At 38.0% G+C, this 18,879-nt stretch overlaps 1 protein-coding gene across 1 annotated transcript in view; it reads right to left on the bottom strand.

Annotated features, from left to right (window-relative positions):
• The window catches only part of LOC126365627 (protein unc-13 homolog 4B-like), a 93,044-nt gene that overhangs the window by 55,624 nt on the left and 18,541 nt on the right, over positions 1 to 18,879 (bottom strand). The window contains exon 3 of the mRNA XM_050008162.1: positions 9,545 to 9,755. Within this exon, the coding sequence (XP_049864119.1) occupies positions 9,545 to 9,755 (211 nt within the window). The remainder of the gene's footprint in view (positions 1 to 9,544; positions 9,756 to 18,879) is intronic.

Here is an 18,879-nt window from a genome sequence, read left to right as displayed (position 1 = left end):
TTTTGGTCAGAAGCAGTACAGACTGCTGTTTTGTTAATAAATGGAACATCAATGTGTTACATTAAAAGTGACAGTTCCTGCTACTCTGTGGTACAGTGACATGCCCAAGTTTCAGAAACTGAAAGTGTTTGGTTGTGTGGCATATTTAAAACTTCCTGAAGAAGTGAATGTTGGAAAGTTTGATTCTATTACAGGGAAGTGCTTCATGGTTGGACGCTGTGTTAGAGGATATTGGCTATGGTGTCTGGAAGAGAGATACATAATTCTTGGAAGAGAAGCCAAGTTTCATGAAAATCATTCTGATTTTAATAATGAAGATTGGTTCTCTTGGAGACAACAATGAGGTTACCATTGATGAAGAGAATATTAATGACTACAGAAATTACAATATATCAAGTGATAATGAAGTTGAATAAATGAGATCTCCTGAAATATGCAAAAGTGCAGAGAAAGAAAATGTCTGGCATAGATAAAAGACTATGCAGTATTACAAGTGAGTGCAGAAGTATACATCAAGGATGTTCTGAGGACTTTCAGTGACATCTACATCAGATCAGACAAAGAAGAATAACTTCCCAGCAGCAGAATAGATTGAGTAATAAATGAAAGCAGTATTCCCCCTCAGGGAATTTCCAGCTATTTCTAGAAAACTTGGATGCTTTGTTGTGCTATCTGTCAGACAGGGGGAAGCAAATTATCATTTGTGGGGATTTCAATGTTGATTCCCTGAAAGAGTGTAGTAGGAAGTATGGCCTTGTAGTATTACTCAGTTCTTTCAATTTGAGCTCCGTCATTGATTTTCCTACTCTGATAACAAAGAACAGCAGGACATTGATAGATAACTTTTTTATAGACCAAGATAAGTTTAAGGACATAAATGCTTATCCTGTTGAGAATGGTCTTTCAGATCATGGTGCACAGCTAGTTACAGTACATGACACAGCTCCATGCAGTATATCAAATCAGAATTTCAAAGCAGTGCATTCAATTAACAATATAAATACTGCAAACTTTAGGGAAAGCCTAAAGGAGCTAGACTGGGATGAAGTGTATATGGAACCCGATGCAAACTTGAAATATAACTTATTTCACGATATATTTTTAAGGGTGTTTGAAAATTGTTTTCCAAAGAAAACAGTGAAACATAATTCCAAGAAAACATATAAAAAACCTTGGCTAACTAAAGGAATAAGAATATCTTGCAACCGTAAAAGAGAACTGTATCTGACAGCAAGAGGGAGTACTGACCCCGAAATTGTTCAATATTATAAAAACTATTGTGTGGTTCTAAGAAAAGTTATTAAAAAGTCCAGAAGCATGTGTATCATGTCTGAGATCAGTAACTCTGATAATAAAATTAAAGCAATTTGGAATATTATTGAAAGGGAAACAGGGCAATCAAGAGCACAGGAAGACTTTAGTGCCATAAAACTGAATGACAAGTGTACTAACAAACAATCTGAAATTGAAAATGTTTTCAATAATCATTTTTTAAATGTTGTGGAGAAAATAGGATCTAGATCTTCACTAGAAGAGGCAAGGCTTCTAATAGAAGAGGCCACACCTGTGCAGTTTGAAAGAACTGTATTTCCACGAACCTCTCCCTCTGAAATCAGTAAAATAATAAACTCACTGAAAAGTAAAAGCTCTTACTGAATTGATGGCATTTCCAGCAAGATACTTAAAGCTTGTTCCATACAGATAAGTAGGATTCTCAGCCACATATGTAATAGTTCTTTGGAGCAGGGTGTTTTCCCCGATAGACTGAAATATGCCATTGTAAAACCATTGCATAAAAAAGGGGATACGTCGGATGTCAACAACTATCGCCCAATCTCTCTTCTGACAGCTCTATCAAAAATTTTTGAGAAAGTAATGTATTCAAGAGTAGCCTCCCATATTTGTAAAAATAAAGTACTAACAAAATGTCAGTTTGGTTTTCAGAAAGGCTTTTCAACAGAAAACGCTATATATGCTTTCACTGATCAAATATTAAATGCTCTGAATAATCAGACATCACCCATTGATATTTTTTGAGATATCTCAAAGGCCTTTGACTGTGTAAATCGTGGAATTCTTTTAGATAAGCTAAATCATTATGGTTTGAGGGGGGCAGTGCACAAATGGTTTAATTCATACTTAACTGGAAGAATGCAGAAAGTTGAAATAAGTGGTTCATGTAATGTTAGTACAACAGCTGATTCCTCAAACTGGGGGGCTATCAAGTACGGGGTCCCACAGGGTTCGGTCTTAGGTCCTTTACTGTTCTTGATATACATTAATGACTTACCATTCCATATTAATGAAGATGCAAAGTTAGTTCTTTTTGCTGATGATACTAGTATAGTAATAACATCCAAAAACCAAGAACTAAGTGATGTAATTGTAAATGATGTTTTTCACAAAATTATTAAGTGGTTCTCAGCAAATGGACTCCCTTTAAATTTTGATAAAACACAGTATATACAGTTCCGTACAGTAAATGGCACAACTCCAGTAATAAATATAGACTTTGAACAGAAGTCTGTAGCTAAGGTAGAATTTTCAAAATTTTTAGGTGTGTCCATTGATAAGAGGTTAAATTGGTAGCAACACATTGATGGTCTGCTGAAACGTCTGAGTTCGGCTACGTATGCTATTAGGGTTATTGCAAATTTTGGTGATAAGAATCTCAGTAAATTAGCTTACTATGCCTACTTTCATTCACTGCTTTCGTATGGTATCATATTCTGGGGTAATTCATCATTGAGTAGAAAAGTATTAATTTCTCAAAAACGTGTAATCAGAATAATTGCTGGAGCCCACCCACAGTCATCCTGCAGACATCTATTTAAGGATCTAGGGATCCTCACAGTATATATATTCACTTATGAAATTTGTTGTTAACAATCCAGCCCAGTTCAAAAGTAGCAGCAGTGTGCATAGCTATAACACCAGGAGAAAGGATGATCTTCACTATGCAGGGTTAAATCTGACTTTGGCACAGAAAGGGGTAAATTATGCTGCCACGAAAGTTTTTGGTCACCTACCAAACAGCATCAAAAGCCAGACAGATAGTCAACCAACATTTAAAAATAAATTAAAAGAATTTCTAGATGACAACTCCTTCTACTCATTGGCTGAATTTCTAGATATAAATTAAGGGAGGGAAAAAAACTAACTTAAGCATTAGTGTCATGCAATATTTTGTGTAATGTAATATCTTGTACAGACATCTTTCATTAACCTGACACGTTCCACATTATTATGAAGTGTCGTATTCATGATCTATGGAACAAGTATTAATCTAATCTAATCTAATCTAATCTAATATATTTGAATTAGCTGAAAACAAGAACAAGAAAACCATTGAGACCAAGTGAGTTATTAAACTGAAACATGATGATGTAGGCAACATAAGACTATTTCTCATGGTTGTTTTCAAAGAAAATGTATTAACTATAATAAAACATGCTTCTGTAGCAAGGTTAAACAACTCCCAACATTACTTGCCATTATGTATCAGGAAAAATTGATTTCAAATAAAATAGATATAAAAGGTTTTTTTTATTCATGGAAATTTAGCTGAAGAAATTTACATAAAAATACCAATAGGACTTTATGTAGAACCAGGTACTGTATGTAAGAGAAACAAGGCAATTTATGGTTTAAAGATGGCCTCAGGATCTTGGAATTTCATGTCTGAGAAGTTTGTTTTCTCAAAGTTCTACACTTTGTGCAAATCAGTGCCGATAGGTGTCTATATACTTATAGGAACTTAAACACTGAGGTTTATTTTTTGTTGTATGCAGCTATTGTTATCATTTTAGAGAATGATAAGATGAAAATTGAAAAATTCAAATTAGCTTTAAGGGTAAATTTAAAATGAAATATTTTGTAGGTTTCATTCTGTTATTGTGAATTAAGACACATAAGAGTGAAGATGGAATAATTTTGAGTCAGAAAACTTACTTGGAAAACCTATTGAAGAGGTTTGATATGAATGAATGCAAGCCAGTTAACACACTCCTAGTACTGAATTACAAACAAGATTGTATGATAAAGTGCCTTACAGAGAATTAATAGAATGATTGCATCATTAGCTCAAACAACATGACCTGATTTAAGCTGTGCTGTTAATTACACCAAGGAGCCAAAGAAACCGGTACACCTGAACAATGTGTAAGGCCCCCACAAGCACACAGAAGTGCTGCAACATGATGTGACATGGACTCTACTAATGTCTGAAGTAGTGCTGGAGAGAACTGACACCATGAATCCTGCAGAGCTGTCCATAAATCCATAAGACTATTAGGGGTGGAGATTTACGGAACAGCATGTTGTAAGGCATCCCACATATGCTCAATAATATTCATATCTGGCGAGTTTGGTGGCCACTGGAAGTGTTTAAACTTGTAAGAGTGTTCCTGGAGCCACTCTTTAGCAATTCTGGACATGGGGTATCGCATTGTTCTGCTGGGATTTCCCAAGTTCATTGAAATGCACAATGGACATGAATGGATGCAGGTGATCAGACAGGATGCTTATGTGCATGTCACATGTCAGAGTCTTATCTACATGTATCAGGGGTCCCATATCACTCCAACTGCACATGCCTACACCATTAAGAACCTCTACCACCTTGAACAGTCCCTTGCTGACATGCAGGATCCATGGATGATTCATGAGGTTGTCTCCATACCTGTACATATTCATCCACTAGATGCTATTTGAAATGAGACTCATCTGACCTGAGAACGTGTTTCCGGTCATCTACAATCCAATGTCAGTGTTGACAGGCCCAGGTGAGGTATAAAGCATTGTGTTGGTAGTCATCAAGGGGAGACAAGTGGTCCTTTGGCTCCAAAAGCCCATCTTGACAATGTTTCATTGTGTGGTTCACATGCTGACATTTGTAGATGGCCCAGCACTGAAATCTGCAGCAATCTACAGTACGGTTGCACTTCTGTCATGCTGAATGATTTTCTTCAGTTGTCATTGGTCCCATTCTTGCAGGATCATTCCTGATATTCACGCAACATCCGTGAAATGGTTGTATGGGAAAATCCCCACTTCATCACTCTCTTGGAGATGCTGTGTCCCATCACTCGTAAACCAACTATAACACCATGTTCAAACTCACTTAAATCTTGATAAGCTGCCACTGTAGCAACAGTAACTGATCTAACAACTGCACCAGACATTTGTTGTCTTATATAGGCACTGCCAACCACAGTGCTGTATTCTGCCTGTTTACATATCTCTGTATCTGAATATGCATGTCTATACTAGTTTCTTTGGCAATTCAGTGTATTTCAATCTTTACCAAAGTTGTCCATTGGAAAAATTTAAAGAGGAGGGACACTGCAGATTATAGGATGCATTATAAAAATGAAGAAAACAATGAAACTGTCATAGCTTATTCTGATGATGACTGTGCCAAGAGCTCACATAGAAAATCAAGCTGTTTATTAACACTGTAAGTTGGAGAACTAAAAAGATGAGGTACTTTAAAGTAGCCTGTTACAGAAGTAGAATTTGTATAACTTGCAAAATGTGCTGTAAAATATTTGTGGTTTGAGAATGCTCTGTGATCTAAAAATTTTGAAGACTGAAAAACTCATAATTTATGAAGACAATCAGTCTTGTATTGCTTCTTTTTGTAAATGGAATATAAAAGACTAAAACATATATATATTAAGTATAAGTTTATTAGATACTTATATTTTAAAAGGAAAACAAATATTATGTACATTGCTACAGAAAATCAGTTAGCTGACACTTTTACAAAATCATTGGGTAAACAAAATTTTGAAAAATGATCACAAGGATTGAAAATATTTAAAGTTGCAGACTGAAGTGTAGTGAAAGGATAACAGTTCTATACTGTCTTCTTGTGATTTGTTTGATATGTGTACATCTTTGGTAGAGGGAATGTTTTGGATTTGTTGTGTTCATTGAGTGTGCATATACTGTCTGCACAAATTAAGTTAACACTTTGTGTAATGGCTGATAGAAGTGACTGTAGTGGCATTTTTAATTTACAGTTACTCCAGTAAGCCACTGTGCTAAGTGTCAATTTAGTTTATGTAGACTGTGTGCATTGTCGTAAAGTGCATCTAATGTATTTTCTTCATTCAGTGAATAAATTAATTAAAACTGAAATTTCTTGTTTGCAACCACACTCTGCTACCAGTTTATTCATCAGAAGGGAGGGACAGAGTAGGGCATAGGTTGGTTGCCCTCAATAATTTTTGAAGAATATACTTAACAGAAGTTTCCAGCTTGCATCTTAGTTCCCTTTTCTTAGCTTTACATCCTTTTTTTTAAGTTTTGCATGGCAGATGTAGCAAATATCTAAATCTATTACAAATATATTTAGTCCTAAGACATTTAAATATGCTGATAATGATTGTATTCATATTAACTGTTGGGTTAAGAACTAAACTGCTACCTCTGTCTATTGAAGTTAGTGTTTCCATTTAGTGACTCACTGGAACATGTTCTGTAATGAGAAGCACTAATAAAGTCCCTTGCTGTTGCATTTTTTATTGCATCTAAGCAAACTATATAAAATATTGTCTTAGTTCATTGTCCTATTTCTCTATATTACCCAGTATCTACAGGCCACAATGAAGGACACTGTAATAGTGTCATATAATATCAAAAAGTGACAATTTAGAGAGATCAAAAATTTTAGGAAGTTAGGGAGCTACTGAACTTCTACAGCAAATTTATTCATTTATTAAAACTTTCTTGGTCTTTAACTAGCTTGAAAGCTGGCTTGTGGCCTAATGAATGAATGAATAAAAAGAAAACATGCAAAATCTCTTTCCTGCTCAAAGCTAGCATTTGTCTTGACATAAAAGACACAACTGGCTGTCTCTAATTTCCATTTTACAGGCTCCTAGAATCTGTAGCAGGCAATGAATACAAACCTATCTCTGCAGAAGTACAGTTTTCATGTTAGAGAAACAAATACTAAAGCAATGTATGCAGCTCTCTCGCATCTAATGGATAAAAGAGGAATACTACTTTATTGTGACTGAGCAAATTATTATTATACACCTAATTAACCAATGTCAAAATGGTCAATGAGTATTCCAAAATGCTCTTTTAGCACTGTGACAAGTAAATACTTTATATCTTGTGTGTACCACGGCAGTAGGAGTTATTACCACCTTGTTTAGTTGATTTTAAATACTGTAATTGCTACTGTTCTTTTGCTTATCAGACATCAAGTTGTCGGGTACTTTGTTTTATGTGACCATTGTTGTATCACAGAAATATCTGACATGGGCCATTATTGGTTGTATCAGTGCCCTAGGACTTTTATAAGTGGAAATTAGAAACATTTTTGATTTCACCTTGAGTTAAGGTTTGGGTCTGTTGTTCCTGAATTTATACCATTCCCTGTATCAATGTGTCTCAAACAAAGCACTTCATGGATTACATAAGACATAAATTTTAGATTTTGTTGTAGCTTCAAAATTGTCATTCAGAGAGCTTGAATATATGCTACTGGCCATTAAAATTGCTACACCAAGAAGAAATGCAGACGATAAACAGGTATTCATTGGACAAATATATTATACTAGAACTGACATGTGATTACATTTTCATGCAATTTGGGTGCATAGATCCTGAGAAATCAGTACCCAGAACAACCACCTCTGGGTGTAATAATGGCCTTGATACGCCTGGGCATTGAGTCAAACAGAGCTTGGATGGTGTGTACAGGTACAGCTGCCCATGCAGCTTCAACATGATATCACAGTTCATCAAGAATAGTAACTGGCGTATTGTGATGAGCCAGTTGCCCGCCCACCATTGACCAGATGTTTTCAATTGGTGAGAGATCTGGAGAATGTGCTGGTCAGGACAGCAGTCAAACATTTTCTGTATCCAGAAAGACCCGTACAGGACCTGCAACATGCGGATGTGCATTATCCTGATGAAATATAGGGTTTCGCAGGTATCGAATGAATGGTAGAGGCACGGGTCGTAACACATCTGAAATGTAATGTCCACTGTTCAAAGTGCCATCAATGCGAACAAGAGGTGACCGAGACGTGTAACCAATGGCACCCCATACCATCACGCCAGGTGATATGTGAGTATGGCGATGACGAATACACTCTTCCAATGTGCGTTCACCGTGATGTTGCCAAACACGGATGCGACCATGATGATGCTGTAAACAGAACCTGGATACATCCGAATAAATGACGTTTTGCCATTCGTGCACCCAGGTTCGCCGTTGAGTACACCATCACAGGCGCTCCTGTCTGTGATGCAGCTTCAAGGGTAACCGCAACCACGGTCTCCAAGCTGATAGTCTATGCTGCTGCAAACGTTGTCAAACTGTTCATGCAGATGGTTGTTATCTTGCAAACATCCCCATCTGTTGACTCAGGGATCGAGACATGGCTGCACGATCCATTACAGCCATGTGGATAAGATGCCTGTCATCTCAACTGCTAGTGATATGAGGCCATTGGGACCCAGCACAACATTACCCTCCTGAATCCACCGATTCCAAATTCTGCTAACAGTCATTGGATCTTGACCAATGCGAGCAGGAATGTTGTGATACGATAAACCGCAATCACGATAGGCTACCATCTGACCTTTATCAAAGTCGGAAATGTGATGGTACACATTTCTCCTCCTTACAATAATGTTTCACCATGCAATGCCGGTCAACTGCTGTTTGTGTATGAGAAATCGGTTCGAAACTTTCCTCATGTCAGCACATTGTAGGTGTCACCGCTAGCGCCAATGTGTAAATGCTCTGAAAAGCTAATCATTTGCATATCACAGCCTTCCTGTCAGTTAAATTTCATGTCTGTAGCACATCGTCTTCATGGTGTAGCAATTTTAATGGCCAGTAGTGTAGTTACATTGAGGTATCAATAATTGTGAGAAATAATTTTGTAGAAATAAGCCAAGACCCTGGGCTTTTCACCCAGTCCTACAATTATCTGCCTTTGTAAACAAACTACAGGGAAGATAAACCAAATTTGTGTTCAGGTATTTTATGGAGAACCAGTAATATTAGATTAATACTAATGAGTAGGCACTACAGAAAAGAGCTGCTGGTGTCAGAAAATAAGTGGTGGTGAAAGACTTACAATGCAGATCAACTGAATTAGAGACAACTCTCCAGTAATATGTAGCCACCCTTCTCTGCCCTGGTGCCAGGGATTTGAGATTTTTTCATGGTGTGGACTCCACATCAGATTCATTTGGGAGCCATACTGATTCCTTGCTGTGTTAAACAGTAAAATGTACACTAGTTTCTATGAGCTACTTCATAATCATTATTGAAAAACTTCATAGGTTTTTTTGACTTGGCTGTGGTTATAACCTAATATCTTGTCACTTATGTAGGATACCTCATCTAACATCAACTACATTTAGGATTCTGCGTCCATGAAAAACATCCATCTGCTCTGATATTAATCACATCATACATATGACTTAAATGAGTTATAACACTTTCCAGGCACAACCTTGACAGAAAACTCTCTTTAAGTACAATCATGAATATAAGTAATTTTACCTTATACATCTTTCCGTTCTGTCTGTTCCAGAACAAGAATCATCTTGTGAAGGGATTCTCTTTCTTCTACCATTCTTTGGTGTAAACCTCTTACTGTTTCGCTGTATTCCAGATCTGGGAGTTTCTACAGTAACAGTCCTCTTATTTGCATTGTAATATCCAGCATATTTTATCCTGTCTTTTTTATGGGGGCAGCCACATAGTACATAAGCTGTAACAGAAATAATATTTTATGATATTAGTTGTCACTTGCAAGATAAATTACATATGCATTTGGGAAAGAACAAATTTCTTGAAAGTTATATCAGTCTTGCAAAGCTGTTCCTTTTATCAGAGATATTAGATTCATCTTATTTTTTTCTTTTACATATATCACATGTTACCATTCTGTGTCTCACCGATGGCTAATTCCATACCTTGATATATCTTGGAACCAACAACAAGAAAATAGCAATAACGACACTTGGACATTTGTCACTCTTCTGATGATCCCTCCTCTATAATCCTGTAATTGTTGAAAAACGTTTACCTTCAAAAGCTGGTACATTATCTAAATATACAATGCCTTCTTTTCTCATGATATCCTACCAACTTAGTTTGAAGTGGATTCTTCATGATGTCTCTCCCTGTCTTCATCCTACTGACTCCCTAAAAACCAATGATTTGTACTTCTAGATACTCAGGAGTACTCTTGCCAGGATTATAATAGCCAACATCTACATCAAGATAATGGTTGACCAAAATTATGCCCTTCTATGAACCCCACCATACTATTTTTTCTAAAAAAATATCAATCTACCTTTTCAGTGTTCTCCCAAACTTTACAATAATCTGGTCAAATGCCATACTCCTCCTCACACCATTTCTTACTCTTTGAACATGACACACACTGTCAAAGGAATAGGCATTTGTGAGTCTACATCAATGTCTACATCAGTATCTACATCTACATGTATGTTCTGCAAACTACTGAAGTGTATGGCAGAGGGTATGTGCCATTGTACCAGTTATTAAGGTTTTTACCATTTCATTCATGTATGAGCACAGGAAGAGTGACAGTTTAAATACCTCCATGCATGCTGTAATTAATCTAATCATGTCCTCACAATCTGCATGCAAGTGAGCTGTAGAGGGTTGTATAGAGTCCTACAGCCATGATTTAAAGCCAGTTCTTGAAACTTTGTAAGCTGGTTTTCTCAGGATAGTTTATGTTTATCTTCAATAGACTGCCAATTCTGTTTCCTCAGCATCTCTGTGACTCTCTCCAATTGACCAAACAAACCTGTGACCATTCATGCTACCTTTCTCTCTATATTTTCAATATCCCCTGTTGACCTGTTTGGTATGTGTCCCACACACTTGAGCAATATTCTAGGGTGGATCAAATGAGTGACCTGCCAGCAATCTCCTTTGTAGACTGACTGCATTTCCCCAGTATTCTGTAAATGAACTGAAGTCTAACATCTGTTTTTCTGTTTTACCCATGATTGAGACTATGTGATCATTCTATTTCAAACTGGTACAAAGTCTTACATCCAGGTATTTATATGAGTTGATTGATTTCAGATGTGACTCATTGATATTGTAGTCATAGCATACTATAGTTTATCATTTTGTGAAGTGCACAATTTTACTTTTCTGAACATTTTAAAGAAAATTGCCAAAACTGGCACCATTTTGAAATCTTATCATGATATGAGTGAATATAAATATATCTTATTTCATACTGTACTTCACTATAGATAACTGTGTTATCTGCAAAATAATGTTGTCCATAAGATCATTAATGAACAGCATGAAAAGTAAGGATGCCAACACTCTTCCATGGAATACACTCAAAGTTACTTCTATGTTTGTAATGAGCCTCCATCAGAGATAATATGCTGCATTCTCCTTACCAAAACATTCTCAATCTAGTCACAAATCTCGTTTGATACCTCATAAAACTATACTTTCGGTAATAAGCATACATGTGGTACTGAGTTAAATGCTTTTTTGTAGATCACAGAATACTGTGTTTAACTGATTGCCTTGATTCAAAACTTTCAGTATGTCATGTGAGAATAGTGCAAGCTGGATTTCAAATTATCGATGTTTTTGGAATTGTTACTGGTTTGCATAGAGGAGGTCATTTTTCCAAGTTGTGTCATTATATTTGAGCTCAGAATATGTTCTAAGTTTTCTGAATCACTTGTATTGCCCTTCTTGTAAATGGGTGTGGCCTGTGCTTTTTTCCAACTACTGGGCAAAGTTCTTTGCTCACAGGATCTGTGATAGATTATATTTAAAATAGAGCTAATTCAGCCACAAATTCAGTGTAGAATCTGACAGGAGTTCCATTGAGCCCAGGAGCTTTGTTCAATTTTAACGATTCTAGCTGTTTCTCAAATTGAGACAATTCTCCTCAATTTTCCTTTGTAAAAGAACATTTGATAACTGAGTTAAGCATTTCTGCTTTTGCTTTGCTAGCCTGAGTTTCAGTTTGTGTCTCATCCCTGAATGACTGGACACTAACTCTGGTGTGATTTTACAGACTTTACATACAACCAAAATTTCTTTGGTTTTTGTGAAAGATCATTTGACATTATTCTGCTAAGGTAGTCATTGAGGGCCTCATGCACTGCTCTCTTGACAGCCAAATGTATTCCATTCAGCACCTCTCTATCTATAGACCCATGCTTTGTTTTACACCTATTATACAGTAGCCTCTGTTTCTTCAGAAGTTTCTTTACAGCAAGTGTATATCATGGAGGCTCCATCCCATTATGAACTGTTGTACTGGGTACATATCTATCCAGTGCCTGGACAACTTTCCTTTTAAACATGGGTTATATTTCCTCTATATCCTCAAGTTCCTGTGCTCAAAGTTTCAAGTTCCTGGAGTTGATGAAGTTCAGCCCAATCTAAAAAACCCTTGTGTGCACCTCATACCATCAATTACATACATAGTAGCCTCTGATGTACACTGCACACCTGACCCATTTAGGGGATCCTACAGTTCTCAACCCTATGACAAAATGCCAGGAAATTGTAGCCTATTTGTTCACAGAACCTCCAGCGTCTCTTGTTCAATCCTTCCACTCAACTCAGAAGCAGGGAGCCACAATTGGTTCTGGTGACAATGCTGCAAATCGTGAGCTTCATTGAAATTCCATGCACGAGGCTGGCCTTTTCAACCTTCTGTGCCCATCACTGGAATGATCCATGTTTGAACTTGTAGCCCAGATGAGAGATGTCATTTGTTCCACCGTGCACTACAATCTGCAGCTGGATGTATCCTGTTTCCTCAAGGACTGCAGGAATAGCCTCATCAACATGTTGAATAAGGCCCCCAGCCATACATGCAGAGTGCACCTGATCTTCCTTCCTGTCCATTGGTGCCATTTTCCTAAGAGGTACCATTGTTCACTGTACATTTGAACTGCCAATGATTAATAGACCCCTACCCTTTTTTGTTTGCCTCCTCTTCACACAGGGCACAGCTGGTTTCACAACAGGTGAAGTGAGTCCCACTAGCACACTTTTCAATTTCAGTGGAAGACAGCACCTCGGATTTGTCAGTTAGGAGGACTGGTATAACGTCCTCCTGGTTCCTATCTACCCTGTACTGAATGCTTAGACCTATCACAGGCAGGACACTTGCAGTCAACTGGACAAATAATAACAAATACTGTACTTGCTGCAGAGGAGACAGGACCAACAGAAGAGAGTGGTACCTCTGTTGCGTGACTCTTGGGAGCTCTCCCAACATATCAATTCATAACAGTTCCCAGTCATCTGACAATGGTCAGGGCGATTTACAGCTGTTTATGGCTGTCAACTAACTCATCCTGTGTTTGAGAACAGCATTTGCACTGGTGCCATATGTGGCTGATGCAGTGTTTTAGAGGGCAGTTAATAAATAACTTTAAACTAGGCCAGCTGATTATCTTTCAATATATTGGACTCAAAATGTTAGTAATTCCCCCTAAGAACTGAGCAATTAGAGCAAAAAATGAGATTTCTATTAAGACAATAAAAAAAATGTGGTAAAAATTACTAGTTACTTTTTGAGTTTATAGTAGCTAACAATAGTGGAAATCTCATTCTGGAAACATCCCCCAGGCTGTGGCTAAGCCATGTCTCCGCAATATCCTTTCTTTCAGGAGTGCTAGTTCTGCAAGGTTCGCAGGAGAGCTTCTGTAAAGTTTGCAAGGTAGGAGACGAGGTACTGGCAGAAGTAAAGCTGTGAGTACCGGGCGTGAGTCGTTCTTCGGTAGCTCAGATGGTAGAGCACTTGCCCGCGAAAGGCAAAGGTCCCGAGTTCGAGTCTCGGTCAGGCACACAGTTTTAATCTGCCAGGAAGTTTCATATCAGCGCACACTCCACTGCAGAGTGAAAATCTCATTCTGGAAATAGTGGAAAAAGTGTTAATTTATGATAAATGTAGATAATATACACTCCTGTTGAAAAGGGAATACTAGATGTAATGTGATATGTTACCATAGAATGGGGTGAAGTGGAACAGATTTTCGGGTTTTTAGTAAATTTACCTACCAATTTTGTTTCCAAACTTTATGAAACTTTAAATATATAATCTTCTAACAATGTTTTACACTAGGTTAGGATTCATATTTTTTAAATGTTAGCTAGAGGGACTGTTTAAGATTGGGTAAAGTGGGACAGACATTTATTTGTGTTCAAAATATGGCGGTGAAACAGGACATGGAAATAACACAAATGAGTATGGTAAGCAGAAATTCTTTTTGTTATACACGCTACCATACAAAAAAGTTTTGTAGAGAAAAACTTTTATTTTAAATTCAGGAACTTTTTCTGAAAATAAGACTATTTTAATGAACTATAACATGATAATAATTGTCTTACAAATCTATACACAGCTTTGTACACTGTTCATCGCTAATTTTCTCTCATCGGGCTTTTGCAATGTCAACAATCTCGGATGGTGTGGGAAGACAAATCTTCCTCTTCTGACGTCTTGATACATGTCAATTTTCCAAACAATATCAGTGTAGAGAACATTTTGAATGTCATTCACTTGAGGGAAATGGAATATGGTCACTTTTTCCCATACTTTTTTCCTCAGAAGCTTTATTTCAATTGTCTTATCCTTTGGTACACCCATGATTTCTCCCACATAGAATTTTGTTCGGTGGCATTGCTCTGTGATGGATTTCACCACAATGAAGTCTCTAGGTTGTTCTCTAGTTGACGGTGCAAATTTAGGTTTAATTTCCCTACTTCTCTTCTTACCTCTAGGAATTTGAATTCTTGTTGGGTACCAATTGACATCTGGTGCTTGCAGGCACTATAATGGTTGGCAGAAGTTGTGGAAACATTCATGACAAAATCTGCACGAGAAATGCTCATACCTGGATGAACATTTAGTTTCCTACCTCTGCTTCTTGTGGAATCACTAGATCTGGATATGACAAATTTTTCAGTGAGAACGTGCATTCTATTTCCTGCAAGTAAACCTGTACAATGTCGGTTGTCACTGGCTTCACTTTAGTCCTTAGTAGGACAATTCATTCACTGTATTACTCATAGTTACTCATAGTTACTCATAGTTACTCATAGTTACCTTATTATTCACAATAAAGCAAAGATTTGCTATGGTACCCAGTTTGTTTTTACCCTTTAACAATTTCACAAGATATCTATATGCTCTTGTATCTCTGGGTTTACAGTCATCATATTTGGATACAAGAAGCTCTCCTTACAGCTGCTGAGTAGGCAGCAATGGCAAGATGACGTAATTGTGGTGTGAGGTACCGATGACAGATGGTTTGTTCGGTTTGGGTGTCGTGAGAAAGATCGCCTAAATTGTGGTCATTCTCCATGATTGGCTCCTGCATTCGGAAGTTGCGCGCCAAAACGATGATCTTCTGTTATTAATATTTAAAAAAACTAAAGAGCGTATTTACTTCCATTTCATATTAAAGTAGCTCTCAATAGCGTGCTACCATTCCATTATTTCACAAGCATTAATAACTAGCAGAATAATAAACAACGGCTACACGAAAAGGCAGACGAAACATTTCGGTGATCTTCTTATCTCACCTAACTAGGATGGCGGGCGAAGTGGTTCGGCTGTAAGATCAGAGCTGGTGCGGCAGTCTCGGAGGATAGACATGTTGTCTGTCGTAGTCGGTATCAGTTAAGACTTAATTAGCAATGTGTAGTTTGTAAATGTTAGAGCTGATTGGGCAGTGTCGGAGGACAGACACTTTGTCTGCCGCAGTAGGTGTCAGTTGCAATTTTACTAGCAAAGTCTGCTTATTTGGACAAGCAATTGTGAACAGTGTGATAGTAGGCCTAATTACGGAAATACGCATTTCATTATTTTATAGAAGAATGGAATTTATTTGTGGCTCTGAAGTTTCTCGTGTTCTGCTAATAAAAAGCGAGTGGAAATTTGTTTCTAAAATATCGGAGCCTCGCTAAGACTTTATTGCAAACTCAAGATACGGATTCACGACCTACGCGCTGTTTTCTGCGCAGGGGAAAACAACTATAGAAGACTGCAGACTGGCGAACATTAATTAGAACTTCTGCATTCCACTCAGGGCGGTGGAAGCAGATAGGTATAGCGCGTGTACTGCAATCTTTAAAAGTACAAATGAGATCAGTGCCACGTCATCTGTGGTAACGCAGAGAAGGTATGGAGAAATTTTCGATGGAAGGGATTTAACATATGGACGTATATATCTCACTCTCTCTCCCACCCTCTCTTTTTCAACTTGCCGTATTCTTTCCATTTTGCTTCATTAGTACTTCCTACATATAGCTTTACATCTACATGGATACTCTGTGAATCACATTCAAGTGCGTGGCAGAGGGTTCATCGAACCACCTACACAATCCTCCATTATTCCAATCTCGTATAGCGCGCGGAAAGAATGAACACCTATATCTTTCAGTACGAGCTCTGATTTCCCTTATTTTATCATGGTGATCGTCCCTCCCTATGTAGGTCGGTGTCAACAAAATATTTTCGCATTCGGAGGAGAAAGTTGGTGATTGGAGTTCCGTGAAAAGATTCCGTCGCAACGAAAAACGCCTCTCTTTTAATGATGTCCAGTCCAAATCCTGTATCATTTCTGTGACAATCTCTCCCATATTTCGCGATAATGCAAAACGTGCTGCATTTCTTTGAACTTTTTCGATGTACTCCGTCAGTCCTATCTAGTAAGGATCCCACACCGCGCAGCAGTATTCTAAAAGAGGACGGACAAGCGTAGTGTAGGTGGTCTCCTTAGTAGGTCTGTTACATTTTCTAAGTGCCCTGCCAATAAAACGCAGTCTTTGATCAGCCTTCCCCACAACATTTTCTATGTGTTCCTTCCAATTTAAGTTGTTCGTAATTGTAATACCTAGGTATTTAGTTGAATTTACGGCTTTTAGATTAGACTAATTTATCGTGTAACCGAAGTTTAACGAGTTCCTTTTGGCACTCATGTGGATGGCCTCACACTTTTTGTTATTTAGGGTCAACTGCCACTTTTCGCACCATTCAGATATCTTTTCTAAATCGTTTTGCAGTTTGTTTTGATCTTCTGATGACTTTATTAGTCGATAAACGACAGCGTCATCTGCAAACAACCGAAGACGGCTGCTCAGAATCATGGAGGTGTGCTGTGCACGGTCGGTATAATTTTGTGATACGCGCTGGTTTCTTCCTGGGACGTAGTGGGAAAAATCGAGCGGGGAATCACCTGCTCGATCTTCCGTTTGCAGACCTAGGAAGGAGGGAAATGCGTGACCGCAATCTTGTGACCTACGATTCTCTCGCACAGCTACCACCCACGTGCACCTGCCCCCTTCCACCTACTCGAAGCCTTTACATCCACGGAACGCAATTTAGCCCTTCATACCACTCAGCTGCACTTGGACACGGTATACACGTTTAATATTTGTTCTCAACCTACTTCATTTAAAGATTTTGTAGGCTTAAAACAATATTTTTAATAATCTGCGATTTCTCCATCTCCTGCTATGTGGAGACTATTAGTATTTGAGACAAAATTAAATATGGCAGTTGTTCAAAACACTGTACAAAATTTGGTGACTACACAGATGTTTTCCATTGATTTTCCTTCGTTGACTGGACTTAAAGACCACAAGGTCGTGCCAGCATGCAAGCATTTCTAAGTAACTCACTCTTCGCAGACCTCGCCATCGTCCTGTGACAACTTCTCATTTCAGACACTTCCAGATTTCCGCTCTGTCATACGTTACTAAAAGTTGATCGGCCTCGAACAAATACCATAAAACTAATTCGTTTTCGTGACCAAATTCCTTTTTATGTGGTAGTGATCCTGCCATCAACAATTTAATATGAAAAACTGCATTTTCATACAGTTGTCCTCCTTTGTTAATCATTTTGAAAATTCACATTTTGTGGTGATCATGTGAACATTGTCATAGATTTGTATTTGCGCAAGACTGAAGGTCATTTGCTTTCCTGTTCAGTTGTGTCAGTCAAATAGTGGGATTTGATTTAATTCTACCATTAATCTTCATTTGAGCTTCTGTCATTGGAACTTCGCGCTCTGTGCAGCCTGTACGTAAAAGATGAAATGAGAGATACGATACTGCGTGAAGAGTTTGACAGAGCACTGAAAGACGTGAGTCGAAACAAGGCCCCGCGAGTAGACAACATTCCATTAGAACTACTGACAGCCTTGGGAGAGCCAGTCCTGACAAAACTCTACCATCTGGTGAGCAAGATGTATGAGACAGGCGAAATTCCCTCAGAGTTCTAGAAGAATATAATAATTCCAATCCCAAAGAAAGCAGGTGTTGACAGCTGTGAGAATTACCGAACTATCAGTTTAATAAGTCACAGCTGCAAAATACTAATGCGAATTCTTTGCAGACGAATGGAAAAACTGGTAGAAGCCGACCTCGGGGAAGATCAGTTTGGATTCCGTAGAAATGTTGGAACACGAGAGGCAATATTGACCCTATGACTTATCTTAGAAGAAAGATTAAGGAAAGGCAAACATACGTTTCTAGCATTTTTAGACTTAGAGAAAGCTTTTGACAATGTTGACTGGAATACTCTCTTTCAAATTCTGAAGGTGGCAGGGATAAATTACAGGGAGCGAAAGGCTATTTACAATTTGTACAGAAACCAGATGGCAGTTATAAGAGTCGAGGGGCACGAAAAGGAGGCAGTGGTTGGGAAGGGAGTAAGACAGGGTTGTAGCCTCTCCCCGATGTTATTCAGTCTGTATATTGAGCAAGCCGTAAAGGAAACAAAAGAAAAATTCGGAGTAGGTATTAAAATCCATGGAGAAGAAATAAAAACTTTGAGGTTCGCCGATGAC

The sequence above is a fragment of the Schistocerca gregaria genome, chromosome 1, assembly GCF_023897955.1.
Source record: "Schistocerca gregaria isolate iqSchGreg1 chromosome 1, iqSchGreg1.2, whole genome shotgun sequence".
Classification (NCBI taxonomy): Eukaryota; Metazoa; Arthropoda; class Insecta; order Orthoptera; family Acrididae; genus Schistocerca; species Schistocerca gregaria.
The sequence above is the reverse complement of the archived record's forward strand: the minus strand, read 5'-3'. Positions and strand labels throughout refer to the sequence as shown.